At 33.8% G+C, this 18,342-nt stretch overlaps 1 protein-coding gene across 1 annotated transcript; it reads left to right on the top strand.

Annotated features, from left to right (window-relative positions):
- Positions 1-701: 701 nt before the first annotated feature.
- LOC113523048 (gustatory receptor for sugar taste 64e-like) lies at positions 702-12,031 on the top strand. The gene is made up of 7 exons (XM_052897711.1): positions 702-796; positions 4,224-4,365; positions 5,640-5,768; positions 7,088-7,230; positions 9,063-9,225; positions 10,812-10,898; positions 11,978-12,031. The coding sequence occupies exons 1-7, from the start codon at positions 702-704 to the stop codon at positions 12,029-12,031; spliced, it is 813 nt and encodes a 270-aa protein (XP_052753671.1).
- The last annotated feature ends 6,311 nt before the right edge of the window (positions 12,032-18,342 follow it).

Genomic DNA, 18,342 nt, shown 5'->3' with positions numbered 1-18,342 from the left:
TTCTTTAATTTTGAAGTTATGAGTTTATTTTAATTATATATAAAATATTGGTTACTAGAATAACCCATGTTATTCATAATGGCTGCTCGATATGAAAATTATATTTCATTTGATTATTACAAACAATCCAATCCAAATAGCGACCGTTTCTCTAAGTAAATCTTGAATTTCAGTCTTTGAATATATTTTTAGTAATATTATAATAATATGAATCCTTTGGGAAACAACTATGTAATAAAATTAAATATGAAACGGTAAAGTTAACAATGAATTTAAATGAAAAATAAACACTTTTTGAGCCATTTTTTAAAGAAGGAGGTTTTCGATTCGCTCATATTTATATGTTGTGTGTATGTTATGCAATATTTTTGTGTGTACAATTGTAGACCGATTTTGATAATTCTTTTACCAATCAATAAGGTTTACGTTATTATTTATAACAGCAATGCATGATTATTACTACCGTAATAGTATATGCTGTGAAGTCCGTGATTCATGGTTCATTTGCATAGGCGACGATTGCCCCTTTTCCTCAAGTAGACTAACGTATACCATTTTAATTGAAAAATTAAAAAAAAATTATGGAATGGATGTATCAAGTTTACATCTCTTCCTTTAATTTTTTTCTTATATTTCATTTTATTTTCAGTTCTTACAAACACAGCAAGTCACGATTTCAAAAAAAATTATCAAAATGCGAGATGCATAACTGCCTCCGGCGAGCCATGCGTCTTTGTAGATGGATGGGGTTTTTTCCAATTGAAGGATTAGATCAATCTTCTTTCACAAAACTGAGGTACTTTTAAAATTATTGAGTTCGGTTACAACATAGATGTGGAGCTCAGGCAGCTTAATTTGTTTATAGTTTTATATTATTGTTTACCAAATTCAAAATTGATACATTCTACTATTGTTCTCTTTCGGCTGTATTTCACTGTTCTAGTTTCCTTCTTTTAACACACAAAAACACACATTTTATACCGTTTTCATCATCATCACCATCATATTAGCCGTTAACTGTCCACTGTTAAACTAGGCCTCCGCCTATAGGCGGTTTTCCAGTAGTTGCTACACTTGGTAGGCGGATTAGCAACCGCAGTTAGTATTTGGTGATGAGAGACACTACCCCCCCCCATTCTTCGATCACTGAGTCCCTTTAGTCGCCTTTTACAACAGCCACAGGAAAGGGGTGGCCTATTCTACGCCGGGATCACACGGCAAATAACATTATTATTGTTAGTAGTTTATTAATTAATTGTCATCTACTAAAGTTTTTAAGGGCACACCTTAAAAAAAATTCATGAAATATAAATCATTCACTAAAGTTACTGCACTCTTAAAAAGTCATAAAGTATAAATATATATTTATATATTAGTTTTAATATAATAAATAGTTTATAATAATATTATAGTGATAACGACGTTGCGAGATACAATTTCGTCGTTGTATGAACAATTGTCGGAAATGACAGTTAATTATATAATATTTTTTGTTACAGATTCAATTTAAAATCTGGTTACTTCTTATATTTTTTACTAACGTATCTGGGACAAATCATTACCACAATGTCCACATTTCTTATGCTCATCCATATAAATAAGAATCTTCGGTCTTTGTGTATGTATATTTGTAATTAAATATTGTAATTTAACTTTTACATATCGTGTTGCAGTCTCTAAAAATTGTAGTAGCACAGATCAAATGATAATTCTAATATAGTGATGCAAATATTTTAATTTATCTTTAAGAATTACTCTGTCCGGAAAGTTCGTATAAAAGTGTCTGGAATGCGAGAAAGAGGAGTGGGGAGGCATTTCTTATGTCCCTAACATCCATATAAATAAGAAACGAAACCCCGTCGGCATCTTCGGAAGAGCAGCGCGTCTTTGTGTATGTATATTTGTCAAGACAATGTTGATTGTTTTTTTCGATGTTCTTGTCCATCAAGAATTCGTCCCTCCAGGCCAGACAGTTGATGGAAAATTCTACGTCGATGTGCTCAGTCTCTAAAAATTGACAATGCCCCTGCCCACACCTCTCTTGTTGTCCGTGAGTTTTTGAGCCACCGAACACCCCCCTATTCGCCGGAGATCAAAAACCAAATGATAATTCTAATATAGAGATCCAAATATATTAATTCATCTTTAAGAATGTGTATAATGTATATTATGTACGTGTATGCATTTGTATGTATGTTTTTTATGCGACTTAGAATGGCAAATAAGCTGACGGCACACCTGATGGAAAGTGGTAACCATCGCCTATAGACGTGAACAGTACCATGGATATAACAGAGTATACTGTTTCGCCCGTGATACCCCCCATGCGTTGCTATTCCTGAGGACTCAGGTGTTGTTCCTTTGTACCCTGTAAATTCACTGCCCTCCAAACCAAAACACAGCCATGCAAACACAACTGCTTCACGATAGAAACATGAATTGGACAAAGGTACTTAAGCAACAAATATTTGTACAAAGTCTCCTTCTGGTATGTGTTTTGTGTTTACACTTGTACGTATGTATGTATATTAAATTATTTGTATCAATCGTGCGTAGTCTACCTATTTTTTAGTCTATAACCACTTTCTATCATATCTGATAGAGATTGCTATTTTAAGTGATAAGGCCATCTTTCGTAAAGTACGATATTTTGAAATGTTTTTTAATTTATTATTTTTATTGCGTAATAATTCTTTTTTTTTTTACAAAATTTACATGGCAATGTAATTCTCGGTAGAAGCACAGTTGTACGGAATTCAAGGCTCCATTTTTATTTTTACTAAAGTTTCTTCAGAACCGGCAACGGACATATGATACCACTGCGTTACATGTTTCTATTGACGACGGTAACTGTTTAATATCAAATGGGTCGTATGTTAATTGTCTGTGACATAAATGTACTAATGTATAAAATAATAATAAAATTGTGATTATAAAATCGGGGTACGAGTATTCAAACATATAAAACCTAAATATATTAAAAAAAAGAATATGTATCTTTATAGAAGATCACTAATGTATAGACAATTCCTCTGATGTAGTTAGTGTCTATGGACTGTAGGGATCTCTCACCATCTGATAAGGCGCAAGTAGGTTTTCAAATATTTCACATAAAAAAAAATTAATCTGAAAGTAAAGTATTTTTTTTAGCTTTATTCCTATTTAGCGCGACGAATTTAATGACAGCTTTTATAATAATGAAACTAGGCAGAAACTGGTGTGTTATTATGAAAAATATCGCAAGAATCGAGTTGTCATTAGCGGAAATTAAAATTTCGAAAACTGTCGCAAAAAAGTGTGATATTATTTTAATTATAGTATTCACTTTATTATTTGGTAAGTTATTTCTTTTTAAATATTTTTAATTTAGTTGTATTATTTTTGATCGATTAATAATAATCGTAATTTAGAGAATGAACATTTTGTTAATTTGTATTTAATTCGAAATTGTAGCGTTTTCAAATTTCATCATCATTTCAGCCATTGACTGTCAACTGGTAAAAATAAGGTTTTCCCATAAGAGGAGTTTTGCCAGTAGTGGTTGGCAACCGCAATTAGGCTTTTAGAGATGTTTTAAGAGGGATACTGATACTAATCCCTCGACCATTAAGTTTCCTTAGTTGCCTCTTTCAACAGCCATGGGAAAGGAAGGGGTGGCCTATTCTATATTTAAGTTTAATTATTATTTTTTATTTCTTTACAAGTATTATTATTTATTATTATTTCTTACTACAAACAATTAAGGACTTAATATATATAACTTGCAAAACGTTTTAACAATATTATTTGTGGGAGCTGGTGCCTGTACTAGGTTTTAAACCTGTATCAATTTATTTTCATTTTGATGATATTAATGTTAATTTACGATTAGTATAAAAAGTACTTGGCCGTGCGGTCCCGGCATAGAATGGGCCACCCCTTTCTATCCCGTGAGTGTCGTAAAAGTCGTCTAAGGGAGGGTGAAGGACGAGCAGCAGTGTTCCTCTTAAAACGCCTCTAAAGCATAACTGCGGTTGCCAATTCGCCTGCCAAGAATGACAACTATTGGCAAAACCCCCCAAGGGGGATGCTTATGTTCAACAGTGGACAGTTAAAAGCTGATATGATGATGATAAAAAGTACTAAATTTAAATTTGACGAAATGACGTACGTAACGTAATCGAAAATTTTACAATACATTTAACAAAGTCTATTATTGTTTTAGTGGAATACATATTCAATAGCATGCTATTTTCACAATTGGCCTTCCGATGTTTCGGTAAACCGGATAACATAAGTGATTTCTTCGAGAAATATTATTCATTTGTCCATGTCGATTATTTTAAATATATACCTTATAACGTCTGGATAGGAGTTCTTTTGCAGGTAAGTTCAATTTGATTATCACACTTTTATTTTATTTATTTACAAAAGGTGTTTCTATTGTTACATCTTCTATTTCTACCACCAGGAACTTCACTTAGATTTTAAAAAACTACAAATTCACTCCAATAATTGGTCCATAAGGTAGGGTATCGTGGCAAGGCAACAAACATCTGGAGACATAACTATACTCGGATCCAACCCAATTTAGAAAAGTCCGTTTCCTAAATTGGCCCGACCGAGATTCGAACCCGGGTCCTTATAATACAGTTTGCGTTATGAGGGTATTACATTCAGGACCCGGCACTCCCGAGTACCGGGTCCTGAATATAATAAACGAACAACCTTCAAGAAAAGAGCGTAATCCTTCTTAAAATGTCCGCCTGTCTCATATTTGTTTCGAGACCATACAAAGATTACTGAACAAAATTGACTGCAGGTTTCACAGTTGAATTTCTGAAGATTTATTTTAATATCTGGTGTATGTTTTACTATCTAAAAAAGGTCTATATAATTGATTTCTCTACTTCTGAAATATTTGCGTACGAAGTAGCAAACAAAAAGCTAATTAAAAGACGAATAAAAAAAAACTAAATCCTCTTGGCTTTACATTGTTGCTGATCATCTCAATAAGAGATACCTACATATTTCCATCAGAGCCAATAGCTTATTGATTGTTCCAAGTAGTATGTTGAAAAAGTATATGTATTAATGTAATCACTATAAGCAAGCTGAAGTGGCAATGGGCTATTCACATAGCTCGAAGAACCGACAACCGATGGGGTTCTTCCCCAGGTTTTCCAGGTTCTTGAGTGGCGACCATGTACACGTAAACGCAGTGTAGAACGACCACCCACTTGATGGACGACCTGAATTGTGTTGAAGGGAATCAGTAGATGCAGGTGGCTCAGGACTGTTCTTTATGGTAGTCTATGGGGAAGGCTTATGTTCAGCAGTGGACGGATAATGGCTTAAATGATGATGATGACGAATCACCATAAATAATAGTACTGTCATCATCATATCAACCCTTAATTGTCCGTTGCTAAATATAGGCCTCCCCCTTGGGGGGGTTTTGCCAATAGTTGCCATACTTGACAGGCAGGTCAACAAACGAATATAGATTTTGATGATGTTTTAAGAGGGTCGCTACTACTCATCACTCGACCATTAAATTCTTAGTTGCCTCTTACAACACCTATGGGAAAGAAAAGGAAGGGATGGTCCATTCTATCTGGGATTACATAGCTAATAATTGTAGTGTTATATTGTTTCAGATTGCAAATATCCAGGCGATATTTCTCTGGTGTTTCAGTGATGTGCTTTTAATGTCAGTTAGTACATACCTTGTAACGTACTTTCAGATTTTAAATAAAATTATATACACGAATAGTAGTGAAAAGAAGGTAATGTTGTGATTTATTTCTACTATAGTTTAGCATTTAAATATTGGGGGGTATCATGGGTGAAACAGTATACTCTGTTATGTCCATGGTACTGCTCATGTCTATAGGCGGCGGTTACCACTTTCCATCAGGTGGACCGTCAGCTTGTTTGCTATACTAAGTTGTATAAAAAAATTTATGTTTTTATTTTTAATTATAAAAGTAATTGGACGTTATTACTATTTACCGTAGCAAGGTATAATATCGTAAGATTTTATCGTCACGGTATACAAGTAGAGACGTTTTAAATTTTTCGTGACGATATTTATGGAGATCTTTATTTCTTTTAACATTATACGTTTGACAATCAATCTAGTAAGATTGAAAAAAGAAGGTAGTAATTTAAAAATGTTGATAAAAGTGACAGATTGATAAATTGAATCTCATTTTCTTTATTACTACACCTGAGCAAGGCCAGGGCGGGTGGCTAGTTTATTATTAGAAAACATAGGAATGCCCCAAACGGCGAAATAATTCAGGTATTTATTATAAAGCCTATTTTGTGAGTGTACTAGTCATCATTATTATCATGTCAGCTGTCCACTACTAACTGTCCACTGTCGGGGGGAAAGGGATTGTTAGTAATGAAGACTGAAAATCCCATTGCTAGCAATATACTCAACCAGGTCGACCTCCTCGAGTTTCCCCCTAGAAACTATCATGGTTAATTCCTGATTAATTCATCATGATAGGCTAATTGGCCTGTTTTCATCCTCATCGATCACCCTTCACTGGTACCCCGCCAGCGTATGCCGTTAGCGCGGGCGGGGTTACCATTCCATTTTCATCCAATAAAAAAATAAAAAAAACTGTCCACTGTTGAACACATGCCTTCCTCAGAAAAGGGTTTTGCCAGGCAGGCGTTTGGCAGATGGCAGATGGGTGCAACCGCAGTTAGAAATATATACAAGAAGTACAAGTGTTTTCTAACAATATCAATCTGTATACAAAGTTTAACCAAGTGCCATAATCACTACTGGGGGGAAGGGATTGTTAGTAATGAGGTCTAAATGACCCATTATCAAGTCGACCTCCACGCGGTTCCTCCTGGAAACCATCGTAGTTAATTCTAGTGGAATTCGTCACGATGGCCTAACTGGCCTACTTTCATCGTCACCTATCATCTCTCACTGGTGTCCCGCCAGCGTATACCGATAGCGCGGGTGAAGTTACCATTCCATTATCGCCCATTTAAAAAAAAAAACAATCAACACTATTAACATATTTAAGACGTAAATATATTTTAATATCTAGATAGTATTTGTACGTATGGCTTTCAGAAGAACTGGAAACGACTCCGTTTGCTGTACTCCCGTGCAGCGGCTCTGATTTCAGAAGTAGATTCTCACATGAGCAGCATGTGTCTGGTTACCTTCTTCGTTTACCTGTATTTCACTTGTTGGCAGTTATATAATACCATTCAGTAAGTAGTAAGCGAGTGTAGTTTATTTATTTTACTATTTTAGGTGTTATTTTGTGGAAGACCATATCAGTGGTTAGAAGTTATCATATCATACCGTCATATCAGCCTTTAACTGTCTACTATTAAACATAAGCTTGGGGGTTTTGTCAGTAGTAGCCACGCTTGGCAGGTGAGTTGGCAACCGCAATTAGGCTTTAGAGAGGGACGATGCTGCCCAGTTCTCGCCCTCCCTTAGTTGATTCGAATTCGAATCGAAAGGAAGGGGTGGCCTATTCTATGCTGGGACCACACGGTTGGTTATAATTATTTTGTTTAATTCCGCTAGTGCGAATTTCGCAGTTTGAGTGCCGAAAGGTTATTAACACTAGGTTCCGTGCAGCGTTCTAATAATTTGCCTGAAGATACTTCGTTGAGATGAAACACATGTCGCAAAACGTGCGTGAACAAAATGGCAGTCGGAGATTGATGGCTAATATGAAAGGTTGTGGAACGTCCGGTAATAATAGTGACGGTAGTCACAGACAAAATAATTCTAATCAAACAATTATTTATTTCTTGTTTAGTCATTATTAGTTTATTTAATGGATGAAAATAGAATGGTAACCCATCTTGCGTTATTATGGTATGGGTTTCCCAGTGATTGTTAATAGATGAGGATAAAGTCAGAAAAGTTGTAAAATCGTAGCGTATTCACCAGGAATTAATCACAATATCTACTTAAGACCAGGATATAGTAGCCTACTGTAATAATGGAATATCAGGCAGCAAGGTACAGGGGGGTCTACCATGAAATCGTGTTTCAACCGTGAAGCAGTTGTGTTTGCATGGCTGTGTTTCGGTTTGAAGGGTGGGATATGGCGTGAATTTACTGGTACAGAGGAATAACACCTGAGTCCTCAGGAATGGCAACGCATGGGGGTATTATGGGCAAAACAGTATACTTTGTTATGTCCATGGTACTACTCATGTCTATAGGCGACGGTTACCACTTTCCATCAGGTTGGCCGTCAGCCTGTTTGCCATTCTATGTTGTATAAAAAAAAAAATGAAATTCCGAATTTTCGGGCTCAATTTCTTGTTTTTACCTACCTAATGTTGTAAAAAAATGTACCTACAAAAATTGGGCAAATAAATGGAGCTTAACATTTCGTTCATCATAAATCCTACTATAAAAGCCCAAAGCAAAAGGTATTTTAACATTTTTTAAACGGTATGTATTATATATACTGACTTTTTTTACAGTCAAGCTCAGGGTAAAGCATTTGGATGTAATCACACAATAATTAAGGAGTAAGTACTTTAATAAAATTTTCTATAATATAAGATTCCCATATTATGCTTGTTTATTAGAGAAATATTAATTAGTAAGATATACGCTTTAAGAAACAGTAAAGTAAAATGTTATAAATATTTATTTATTAAACTATAATACGTATAGATAGTGTAAAAAATGAACTTTTTATCATAACATGACGATATTTAATTAATTAATTTAATTAATTAACATATACAAGCCAACAACATGTAAAACTTTTCCAAATTTCAAATCAATAGTATAAGTGGTTGTTGAGAAATAGCGCTGTAACAAATGAATGAATGGATTGAGAAAGTCGTACTATAAGAGTACATTTGTACCTTTTTGGTACAGAATCCTAAAAAATTATATATATAATATACATTTAATATACAAACACAAACACAAGGCATGCTGTGGTTGCCTATAAATGTTAGAACAGTTGGATTTGATCTACCAGTGTATTGTTTTGAAATGTTTAGCTGTATCTTATGTTGGTAATCCTACAAATAAATAAATAAATACATTTTATTTTCAGTGACATTAGAACAGTCTATCGCGCTGTTTACTACATTTATTCTACTATATATTTAATCGTAAGATGTTTCGTGACCTCTTTAATGGCGGCTAACATTAATATAGTGGCAAGGAAACCATTGGTTGCCTTGTATGATGTACCATCGTCGGAATATTCTATAGAGGTAACATATAATTTAAATATTTTGTTTTAAAGAGCTGAAAATTCTGTTTGATGATTGGTGTTTTTTTATGTTTTTTTCATTTATGTTTTTTTTTACAAACAATAATGGCAAATAAGCATACTTCTCGATATAATACTAGCTGTGTTCCATTACTTAAGCTGTGTGAATCAGTATCTCAAATATTCTTCGTGTTAAATTAGGATAAAGTAACTTACGATGTAAGTAATATCCATAAGTATGTGCAACATGATTGATGTTATCTAATACCATAGGTGTCACAGTGTATTCACTTGTAAATAAAACATAGATGGGCCGTCAGCTTGTTTGCCATAATAAACATGGCAAACAAGCTGACGGCTCACCTGATGAAAAGTGGTAACCGTCGCCTATAGACATATCATATCAGCCTCATCATATTATTGTTTATTACTGAACATAGATCTCCCCCATAGGTTTTGTTAGGCTTTGGTGATGTTTTAAGAGCGACGATACTGCCCATCGCTTGACTATTAAGTTTTCTTAGTCACCTCTACTACACCAATGGTAAAGAACGGGGTGACCCATTGTATGCCAGTATCACATGGCAATTTTTATTCATCTCAGCTCGTTGCAAAATATGAGTATTTAGGGGAGAAATCTTTTCTGAATTGCTGCACCTCTCTAAAACGTGATTATTTGGGTTGGAAATTCATTGGGATGGTAGATGGTGACAGAGATAATTTCTATCGAAAACTATCATAACGAAAACTGGCACATATTGCGTTATTTAGAGAGCTCTAGTAGAACTAACTAGAGTTAGTTAGGAGATGAGAGAGTTATGGTTTATTATGAGATATTTTCACATCCAATATAAAATCTTACTCCCTTATTCATAAAAACAACAAACCTAATACACACCTATTTTAGATATTAAACTGTTTTATCCTTATAGAATGACATAACATTGTAAAAGTTAAAAAAAAATTGTACCACAAAGGTGGTCAGCAAGCATACAGCCCGTCTAATGGTAAACGATCACTGTAGCCTGTAGACGCCTGCAACACTATAGGTGTCACGTACGCGTTGACTACCATGAAGAAATCTTAATATATAGTAAGTTTTTGAAGAACCCCATACTGCAGACTCTAGAAAAAACCGCGACAGGGAGCTCATTCTACAGCCTGAACGTTCGTGGGAGAAAATTTCAAGCGTGTGAGAATGAATATAATTTAATATTTGTAGGTTTTTTTTTATACAACTTAGAATGGCAAACAAGCTGACGGCCCTCCTGATGGAAAGTGCTAACCGTCGCCTATAGACATGAGCAGTACCATGGACATAACAGAGTATACTGTTTCGCCCATGATACCCCCCATGCGTTGCCATTCCTGAGGACTCAGGTGTTATTCCTCTGTACCCAGTAAATTCACGCCATATCCCACTCTTCAAACCGAAACACAGCCATGCAAACACAATTGCTTCACGGTTGAAACACGAATGGGAAAGAGGTACCAAAGCAAAAAAAAAATAAAAAAAAAGCAATTTTGTACAATGTCTCCCTCTGGTAGGTTTCAGTTTACTGTAGAACATTAATTTATTTTATGCAGGTGCAAAGATTTCAAATGCAGATTAAATACGCTCCGGTGGCACTGAGCGGAGTAAGTTTCAATATAACACGGAAAACTATACTTAATGTAAGTAGCCACAAATATTAATTTGCCTTTTATATAAATCCATCATCTATCTCACAATTATAATACTTTTATCATAGTTTTATTCTAATTAATGAAAATCGAATGGTTTCGCTATCGGTATACGCTAGCTGGATACCACTGAGAGATGATCAGTGAGGATGAAAGCATATCAGTTGACCCATTGTGACAATTTCAAATAATTAACCATGATAGTTTCAAGGGATCCACGTGGATGTTGCCATGACGGTATATTGGCAGCAATGGGGCTTTTCGATTTTCATTACTTACGATCTTTCTCCCTCCTCTTATCATGGTTACTTGACGGCCAAAGTCTACAGAAAACTTGATATAAAGATATATCTCTGTCTGTGTGATTCTGTTGTGAAACAGATGCGTTTGCGAAGCTGTGTTTCGGTTTGAAGGGTGGGATATCGCAATGAAATTATGGGGTACAAAGGCATAACATATTAGTCTTCAGAAATAGCAACGCATAGAGTGTAACATGGGCGCCATGGTATGTCGATGGTACTGTTCATGTCTATAGGCGATGGTTACCACTGTCCATCAAGTGGGTCGTCAGCTTGTTTGCCATTTAAATTGCATAAAAAATCATTATAATGCATTTAAAATTAAAATGCATTGTTCAACAATTTTTCTTTCAAATGCTGATTTGTTGGGAAAAACATCAGATGATTAAGACTTAAACCAACTTCAGAACACACTAGCTGTGGAGAAATTTTGACATCCTTTTTCTCAAATTAGAGTTAACAATACATATTTATAAAATTTCTTTAAAATCGGTTGACTAGTCCCGTAAGGATCGCCTTAAGACGATATTGATAACCGACTTCAATAAAGAGAAGGTTCTATGTTTCACTGCATTTCTTTTCATTTCATAGTCACCTCTAGTACAAAAAGTATTAAAATTGACGTGTTCAGATTCGTCTTAATTATAGTAGTCAAAACAAACAGTACGATAATATGATAACAATAAACTATGAAATACAAATTAATTATTTATTACAGATCTTGTTATTCCAGTGAAGTTAATGTATTTTGTTTTTTCTTTATATTTGCAGGTAATTTCCACAATTACGACTTATGAGTTGGTAATGTTGCAGCTACCTATTTAATTAAATTAGTAGTCACTCGGAGGTCGAAATTCGACCATAACATATATTGTAATCAATTATTATTGTTATATTTGACATGCAGTAAGACTATAGACAAATAATATTAAAGACAAACACTATTATCTATTCTCAATTTGACCACAAACTTTAACAATAAACAAAAGAGTATATATACGTGTGTGTGTCAAATACATAATAGTGTATGTATTTTTTTTTATTGATTTAATGTACTTTTATGCATAATTAAAAAAAAAAAAACATTAGTATTCTACACTGCTTCTCTATATAAACTCCTCCGTCCGTACAATTTTCATAAAAAGGGGTACAAAGATTTTTTATTAATATGTAGATTAGTAGTACGAGTAAATAGTAACTAATATTTGACAAGATCATAAATAAAATTTTATTAGATTGAGTTCCACAAAAAAAACAGACTTCAATTGTCATAAAGCCAGTTATTTTAATTTTTCAAGTAAACTATTGAAATGATTTTGGAAAAAATTCTATGGGAATCCTACCTATCTGAAAATATCTGAAAATCTTAGATAAAAAAAATCCAAATCGGTTTATAACTGTTAACTGTAAAAGATAATATAATCAGAATAGGGGGTGAATGCGGAAATGTCTGCGAATAGAGAAGAACGGAAGAGAAAACTATATAATGCCGACCCCAAATAATATTTGGGGTACGGGTGGGAAGACGATAATGGTTTATAACTGATGGAATTATGAGGTAACAAACAAAAAAATACAATCGAATTGGAAACTACCTCATTTTTTGAAGTCGATTGAAAATAGTCTTGCGTCTCAATGTACGTATGCCTGTTTTATCAAATAAATGTCGTAAGAGATAAATACAGTTTTATTATTATATCCACATTATCCTTTCTATTATAAAGAATAGGGATTGTTAGTGATGGGGACGTTAATCCCCGTTGCTAGCAATATACCCAATCAGGTCGACTTCCACGCGGTTCCTCTTAGTAATCATTGTGTTTTATTCTAGTTGAATTCGTTACGAAGAGTCAGCTGATATGTTTCCATCCTCACCTGTCATTTTTTACTGATACTCCGTTAGCGTATGCCGATAGCACAGCCAAGGTTAGCATTTCATTAAAAAAAAATTGTAAAATGAATTTGTTTGTTTGTTACCTCTTAGCATCTAAATGCTTCAGCCAATAGTCTTATAGTTAAGTGAGATGTGAAAAGACTGATTGGTTGACCAGGGTCATTAAACATTATCTCAGTTACCCGGACAAAATTGCAGGCAAAATCTAGTGATTATATGTACAATAGTTTCGAGAGACATTTAAATTTACTTTACATTGTCACATATTTGAATGTTTGCTGCTCAATCTCGCATAAACAAACAGATGGACCATATTCTACAAGAATTATTATATTATACACAATTAACGCGAGCAAAGCCACGCGTCTCAGCCAGTATAACATTCATAAAACGTTACATTTCTCTGTAAAAGTTTTTAAGTGCCTTTAATATACGACCGACGTGGACATTCAACTTCAACCGATTATTTGCAGTCGATATGAATTTATGTTGACAAATAACGTATTATTTTGTTTTACTCAAATAATATACACGTATTGTTTTGTTGTTTGTTTCAGTGGGTGGGCGTAGACGTTTTATGTTTTGATTGTCATTTAATATTTGAAGAGACGTATTTTAATAGATATACGACTTTTATAATACCTATCTTAGATTTGAAGTTTGTGTACATTATGTTGTTGGATGTGTGGGCGCGAGAATATGTATTAAACTATTAAAAATATATATTTGTATCCAAAACAAGAATGCTACAATACATATAATAATGAAAGTGAAAATAATATTAGTTAATAATTGAATATATATATATATATATATATATATATATATCTACCATACCTTACACCTATCTTATGTAACGATACTGTATATCCATGCAAAGTTCAAAAACAGCATTGTTTGCTTGTGTTGTTTCCAACAATGTTGTTCCTGTTAAGGTAAAAACAACAACACTTACTACTCAAAAACAAGATCAAGCATACATTGTTATACTTCTTATTGCTTAAACTTGAACCGCGAATTTTTTTAAAATTTTTTTTCAAAGTGTTATTTATTATACCTGTACAATATTATTCCTTTGACGTACTCTGTGAGTGTTTATGATAACAAAATCTTCGAACCAATAATCAATAATTAATCTCTTTCCAGATATAATGTTACTTTTATCATTTGTGTTATAGTTACATAATGTAGTGAATTAAGGATTTCAAAAATATAAAACGATGGGCAAAGATTAATTATTTCCAAATCTTTCCTTATTTTGGAATCGGTTAAATGTTAATGAAATGAGATTTTCAATTGAAATTTTTAATTATCTTCTATCTATTAAAAAACAATAAGATTCTAAATTTGACTTCATTTTTTTGTGTTACGCGCTATGTACGCTAATTCTAAACCCATTCTTATGATTATATATATATATTTTATACAACTTAGAATGGCAAACAAGCTGACGGCCCACCTGATGGAAAGTGGTAACCGTCGCCTATAGACATGAGCAGGACATAACAGAGTATACTGTTTCGCCCATGATACCCCCCAGGCATTGTCATTCCTGAGGACTCGAGTGTTATTCCTCTGTGCCGTGTAAATTAACGCCATATCCCACCCGTGCAAACACAACTGCTTCACGGTAGAAACACGAATGAGACATAGGTACCCAAGCAAACGACTTTTGTACAAATTCTCCCTGTGGGAGACTTGAAATGAAATGAAACAATGATAATAAATTATAATTTAATAATTGTAATTATTTATGTCAAGTTTATTTACGTTTTCAACTCGGGGATGTCCAACTACAATCAGCCCAATCACCATTGCAACCGCCGCTGACGAACAGCATGCTGGTCGTGCAGTGCTGCTCGCGTAACAGCCGTGAACTGCGCTCTTGAATAAGAGCTCCTATCGAGTTCGAAACTAGTTAGACATTCTCGAACTTAAATCGTGAGTAAAGCCGACACATTTAAAAATAAATTAATGCAAATTATTAATGTCAACTTAAAATCTTTTAAAGAAAAAAACTAGAGATAGTTAAAACTGAAATCTATTTCTGTACTTTCCTTATCATTTACCGGTAATATCATCTGACTGATATAAGGCCGGTATGATAGCCAAGATTACATTATTGGGTCCAGGCCAACCCCATTTACATTTCAATATCAAATGCCAGTTTATGCAAATCCTCGGAATATTGGCTACGGGGACAACTACCCCCGTTTATCTAATACGCCTAACACTTTTGTAACTTTATTAAAAACTTTTGCTATGAATTCAAAATTTTCTTATAACGTTATGTTCTTGTTGTCACAAATTCTTCGCTATGGATAATGCTTTGGTCACAGATTTAATAATGTAATGAGTACTTTAATTATATTAAATTTTAGACTTACACACTCAATGTTTTTAAATGCATGTAAACAATGCGAAAGTTTAAAATTAACGAATATTTTATGGATTACTACTTTTTTCCCGCAGCTTCGTATGCGTTGATTTTATAAGTTTTATCCCCTTAAGAGTTGATATTTCAAAAATCCTTTCTTATAGTTCACCTACATTTTATTAACAACCTACTTGCAAAATATTAAGATTGATTGCTTGATTCAGCGGTTTCGGCTGTACGTTGATATAAGGTTTAGTTACTTAGTCATTCTAAGATAAATAGATAAGAAACGGGATTTAACAACAAATAGGATTACGCGTAAAAATAATTGTAATTTGTAATATTGAGTATAACTATATTTTTATAAAAAATTTTTAGTTATAGATTATTTGTTAACCACTATATATGAACACAACTGCTTCACGGTAGAAACACACAGAGGTACCCAAGCAAACGACTTTTGTACAAACTCTCCCTCTAGTGAGTTTAATCTAGGACATCTGAAATCAATTAGTTCCAAAATATTATAATGTATTACCGAGAAATATAAGATTATTAAATAATGTCACGTTAAAATATTTTAAAAGAAAAGTTAAAAAACTTTTTATAGAACAGTATTAGATTTAATTTAGATAGTGAATGTTGTGGAAAAAGGGGATTTTACTGGTATGAGTGTATATTCATACCAGTAACATCCACTTAGTATATGCATGTGTGTCTGTGTGTATATGTATATGTATATATGTATATATGTGTATATATGCATATCTGTGTATATGTATGTATAAAGATATAAGTTTAGTATATAGAATTAGGATATAAGTTTATAATTGTTTAAAAAGCTGTATGTACAAGAGCGCAGAGCTGCAGACAAACTGCAATGCAGTTTCGCAGCACTAAGAATATATACTGTCTATGTAACTGTTACCTTGAAATAAATAAAAAAAAAATATTGCTTAAAAATTATGTATAAATATGTATAACATCTCGTCATTTATCGGTGTGAGTTTAAGATTTGCATGTACTTTTATAGTTTACTTGCTCGAAAATGGGCGGTGTTCAGCGGAACAACTTTCATCTTATAGAGGGCCGCAGACAAATAACGCTTACGCGGCTCGAGGCGAGGAAAGTTCTCGTAGGAGTGACAAACTTCTGTTTCTAAGTACGAATGTACTCGTATCTACGCTTCAGTTTTAACGAATAAGTATTTAACAACACAAGCATATTTTCCTCCCTTAGAAACTTATTTCAAATTTTAAACAGAAAATTACAAATTCGTAAAGATAGTGATATTCTTTTAGTAATGACATAAAATTGGAGAGTGGTAACTCCGCCTGCGTTGTCGGTATATGCTGGTGGAGCACCAGTAAGGATAAAGGCAAATAAATTAACCAATCGTGATTAATTCAATATATCAATCTGACGAAGTATATTGCTAGCATTGGAGACACGCGTGTCCATTGTACAAAAATCGATTGCTTGGGTACCTCTGTCTCATTCGTGTTTCAACCGTGAAGCAGTTGTGTTTGCATGTCTGTATTTCGGTTTGAAGAGTGGGATATGGCGTGAATTTACAGGGTACAGAGGAATAACACCTGAGTCCTCAGGAATGGCAACGCATGGGGGGTATCATGGGCGAAACAGTATACTCTGTTATGTCTATAGTACTGCTCATGTCTATAGACGACGGTTACCACCCCACGGTCAGGTGGGCCGTCAGCTCGTTTGCCAATCTAAGTTGTAAAAAAAAACCTCCCTTATCTAAGAAATAGTAATATTGCAAGACTAAATATTGTGTTGACTTGTAATGAATATTTTTTTTTATACAACTTAGAAAGGAAACCGAAACACAGTCATACAAACACAACTGCTTCACGGTAGAAACACGAATGGGACAGAGGTACCCAAGCAATCAACTTTTGTACAAAGTTTCCCTTTGCTATATGTAATATATATATTGAGATCCATAAACATGATAACTTGTACTTACTTGGGGACAAGGGATTTTTGATAATACGATCTAACAGCCCCATTGCTAGCAATATACCTAATCGTATCGACTTTCACGTGGTTCACCCTATAAACTGTTTTCATTTATCCTTGTTGAATTCGTTGCAATGGGCCAATTGGTTTGCTTTCTCATCGTCATCATCATCACTCACTGATGCTGTACCAGCAAGTGGTCTGCGTTGTAGTGTAGGTGAGGTTACCATTACATTTTTATTATAAAAAACCTGTCTGGTCGACCATCACGCGATTGCTGGAAATCATCGTGGTTATATTCCAGTGAGTTTCTGATGATGCGCCAATTGACCTGATTTCATTTTCACCTGGCATCCCTCACTGGTACTCCGCTAGCGTATATCGATAGCGTACACGGGTTGTTATTCTATTTTTATTTTAACAAACAAAAGTTGTACCATGTACATAACACTATATATACTGTGACACCTATCATATTCCTTATGCAAGACACCATTTTAATTTGTATTTAATGAACATTTTGTTCATATTACATTTATATTTATTTATATTTATTCATTTTTATTTAAACCAGTTTAAATATTTTCATTCTGTTAAAATAAGAAGGATTAAAGCAAATTTAATGGACCGTTAATAAAGCGTTAACCACAAAATCCGTTAAGCTTTATCTTTTGTGATGTTTTACCTTAAATAAAATTAAAGGTAAAATAAATAAAACCGGTCAAGCGTGAGTTGAATTCAAACAATGAGGATTCAGTACACAAGCAAAATTTTTACAGAAAGTTTGTAGGTATATAATACATGTACAATATATCAATGAATCAGGAATGTTTTTTTTTATACAACTTAGAATGGCAAACAAGCTGACGGCCTACCTGACGG

The sequence above is a fragment of the Galleria mellonella genome, unplaced genomic scaffold, assembly GCF_026898425.1.
Source record: "Galleria mellonella isolate WM207_F2 unplaced genomic scaffold, CSIRO_AGI_GalMel_v1 utg38, whole genome shotgun sequence".
Taxonomy (NCBI): Eukaryota; Metazoa; Arthropoda; class Insecta; order Lepidoptera; family Pyralidae; genus Galleria; species Galleria mellonella.
This window is presented reverse-complemented; position numbering and strand designations above follow the sequence as displayed.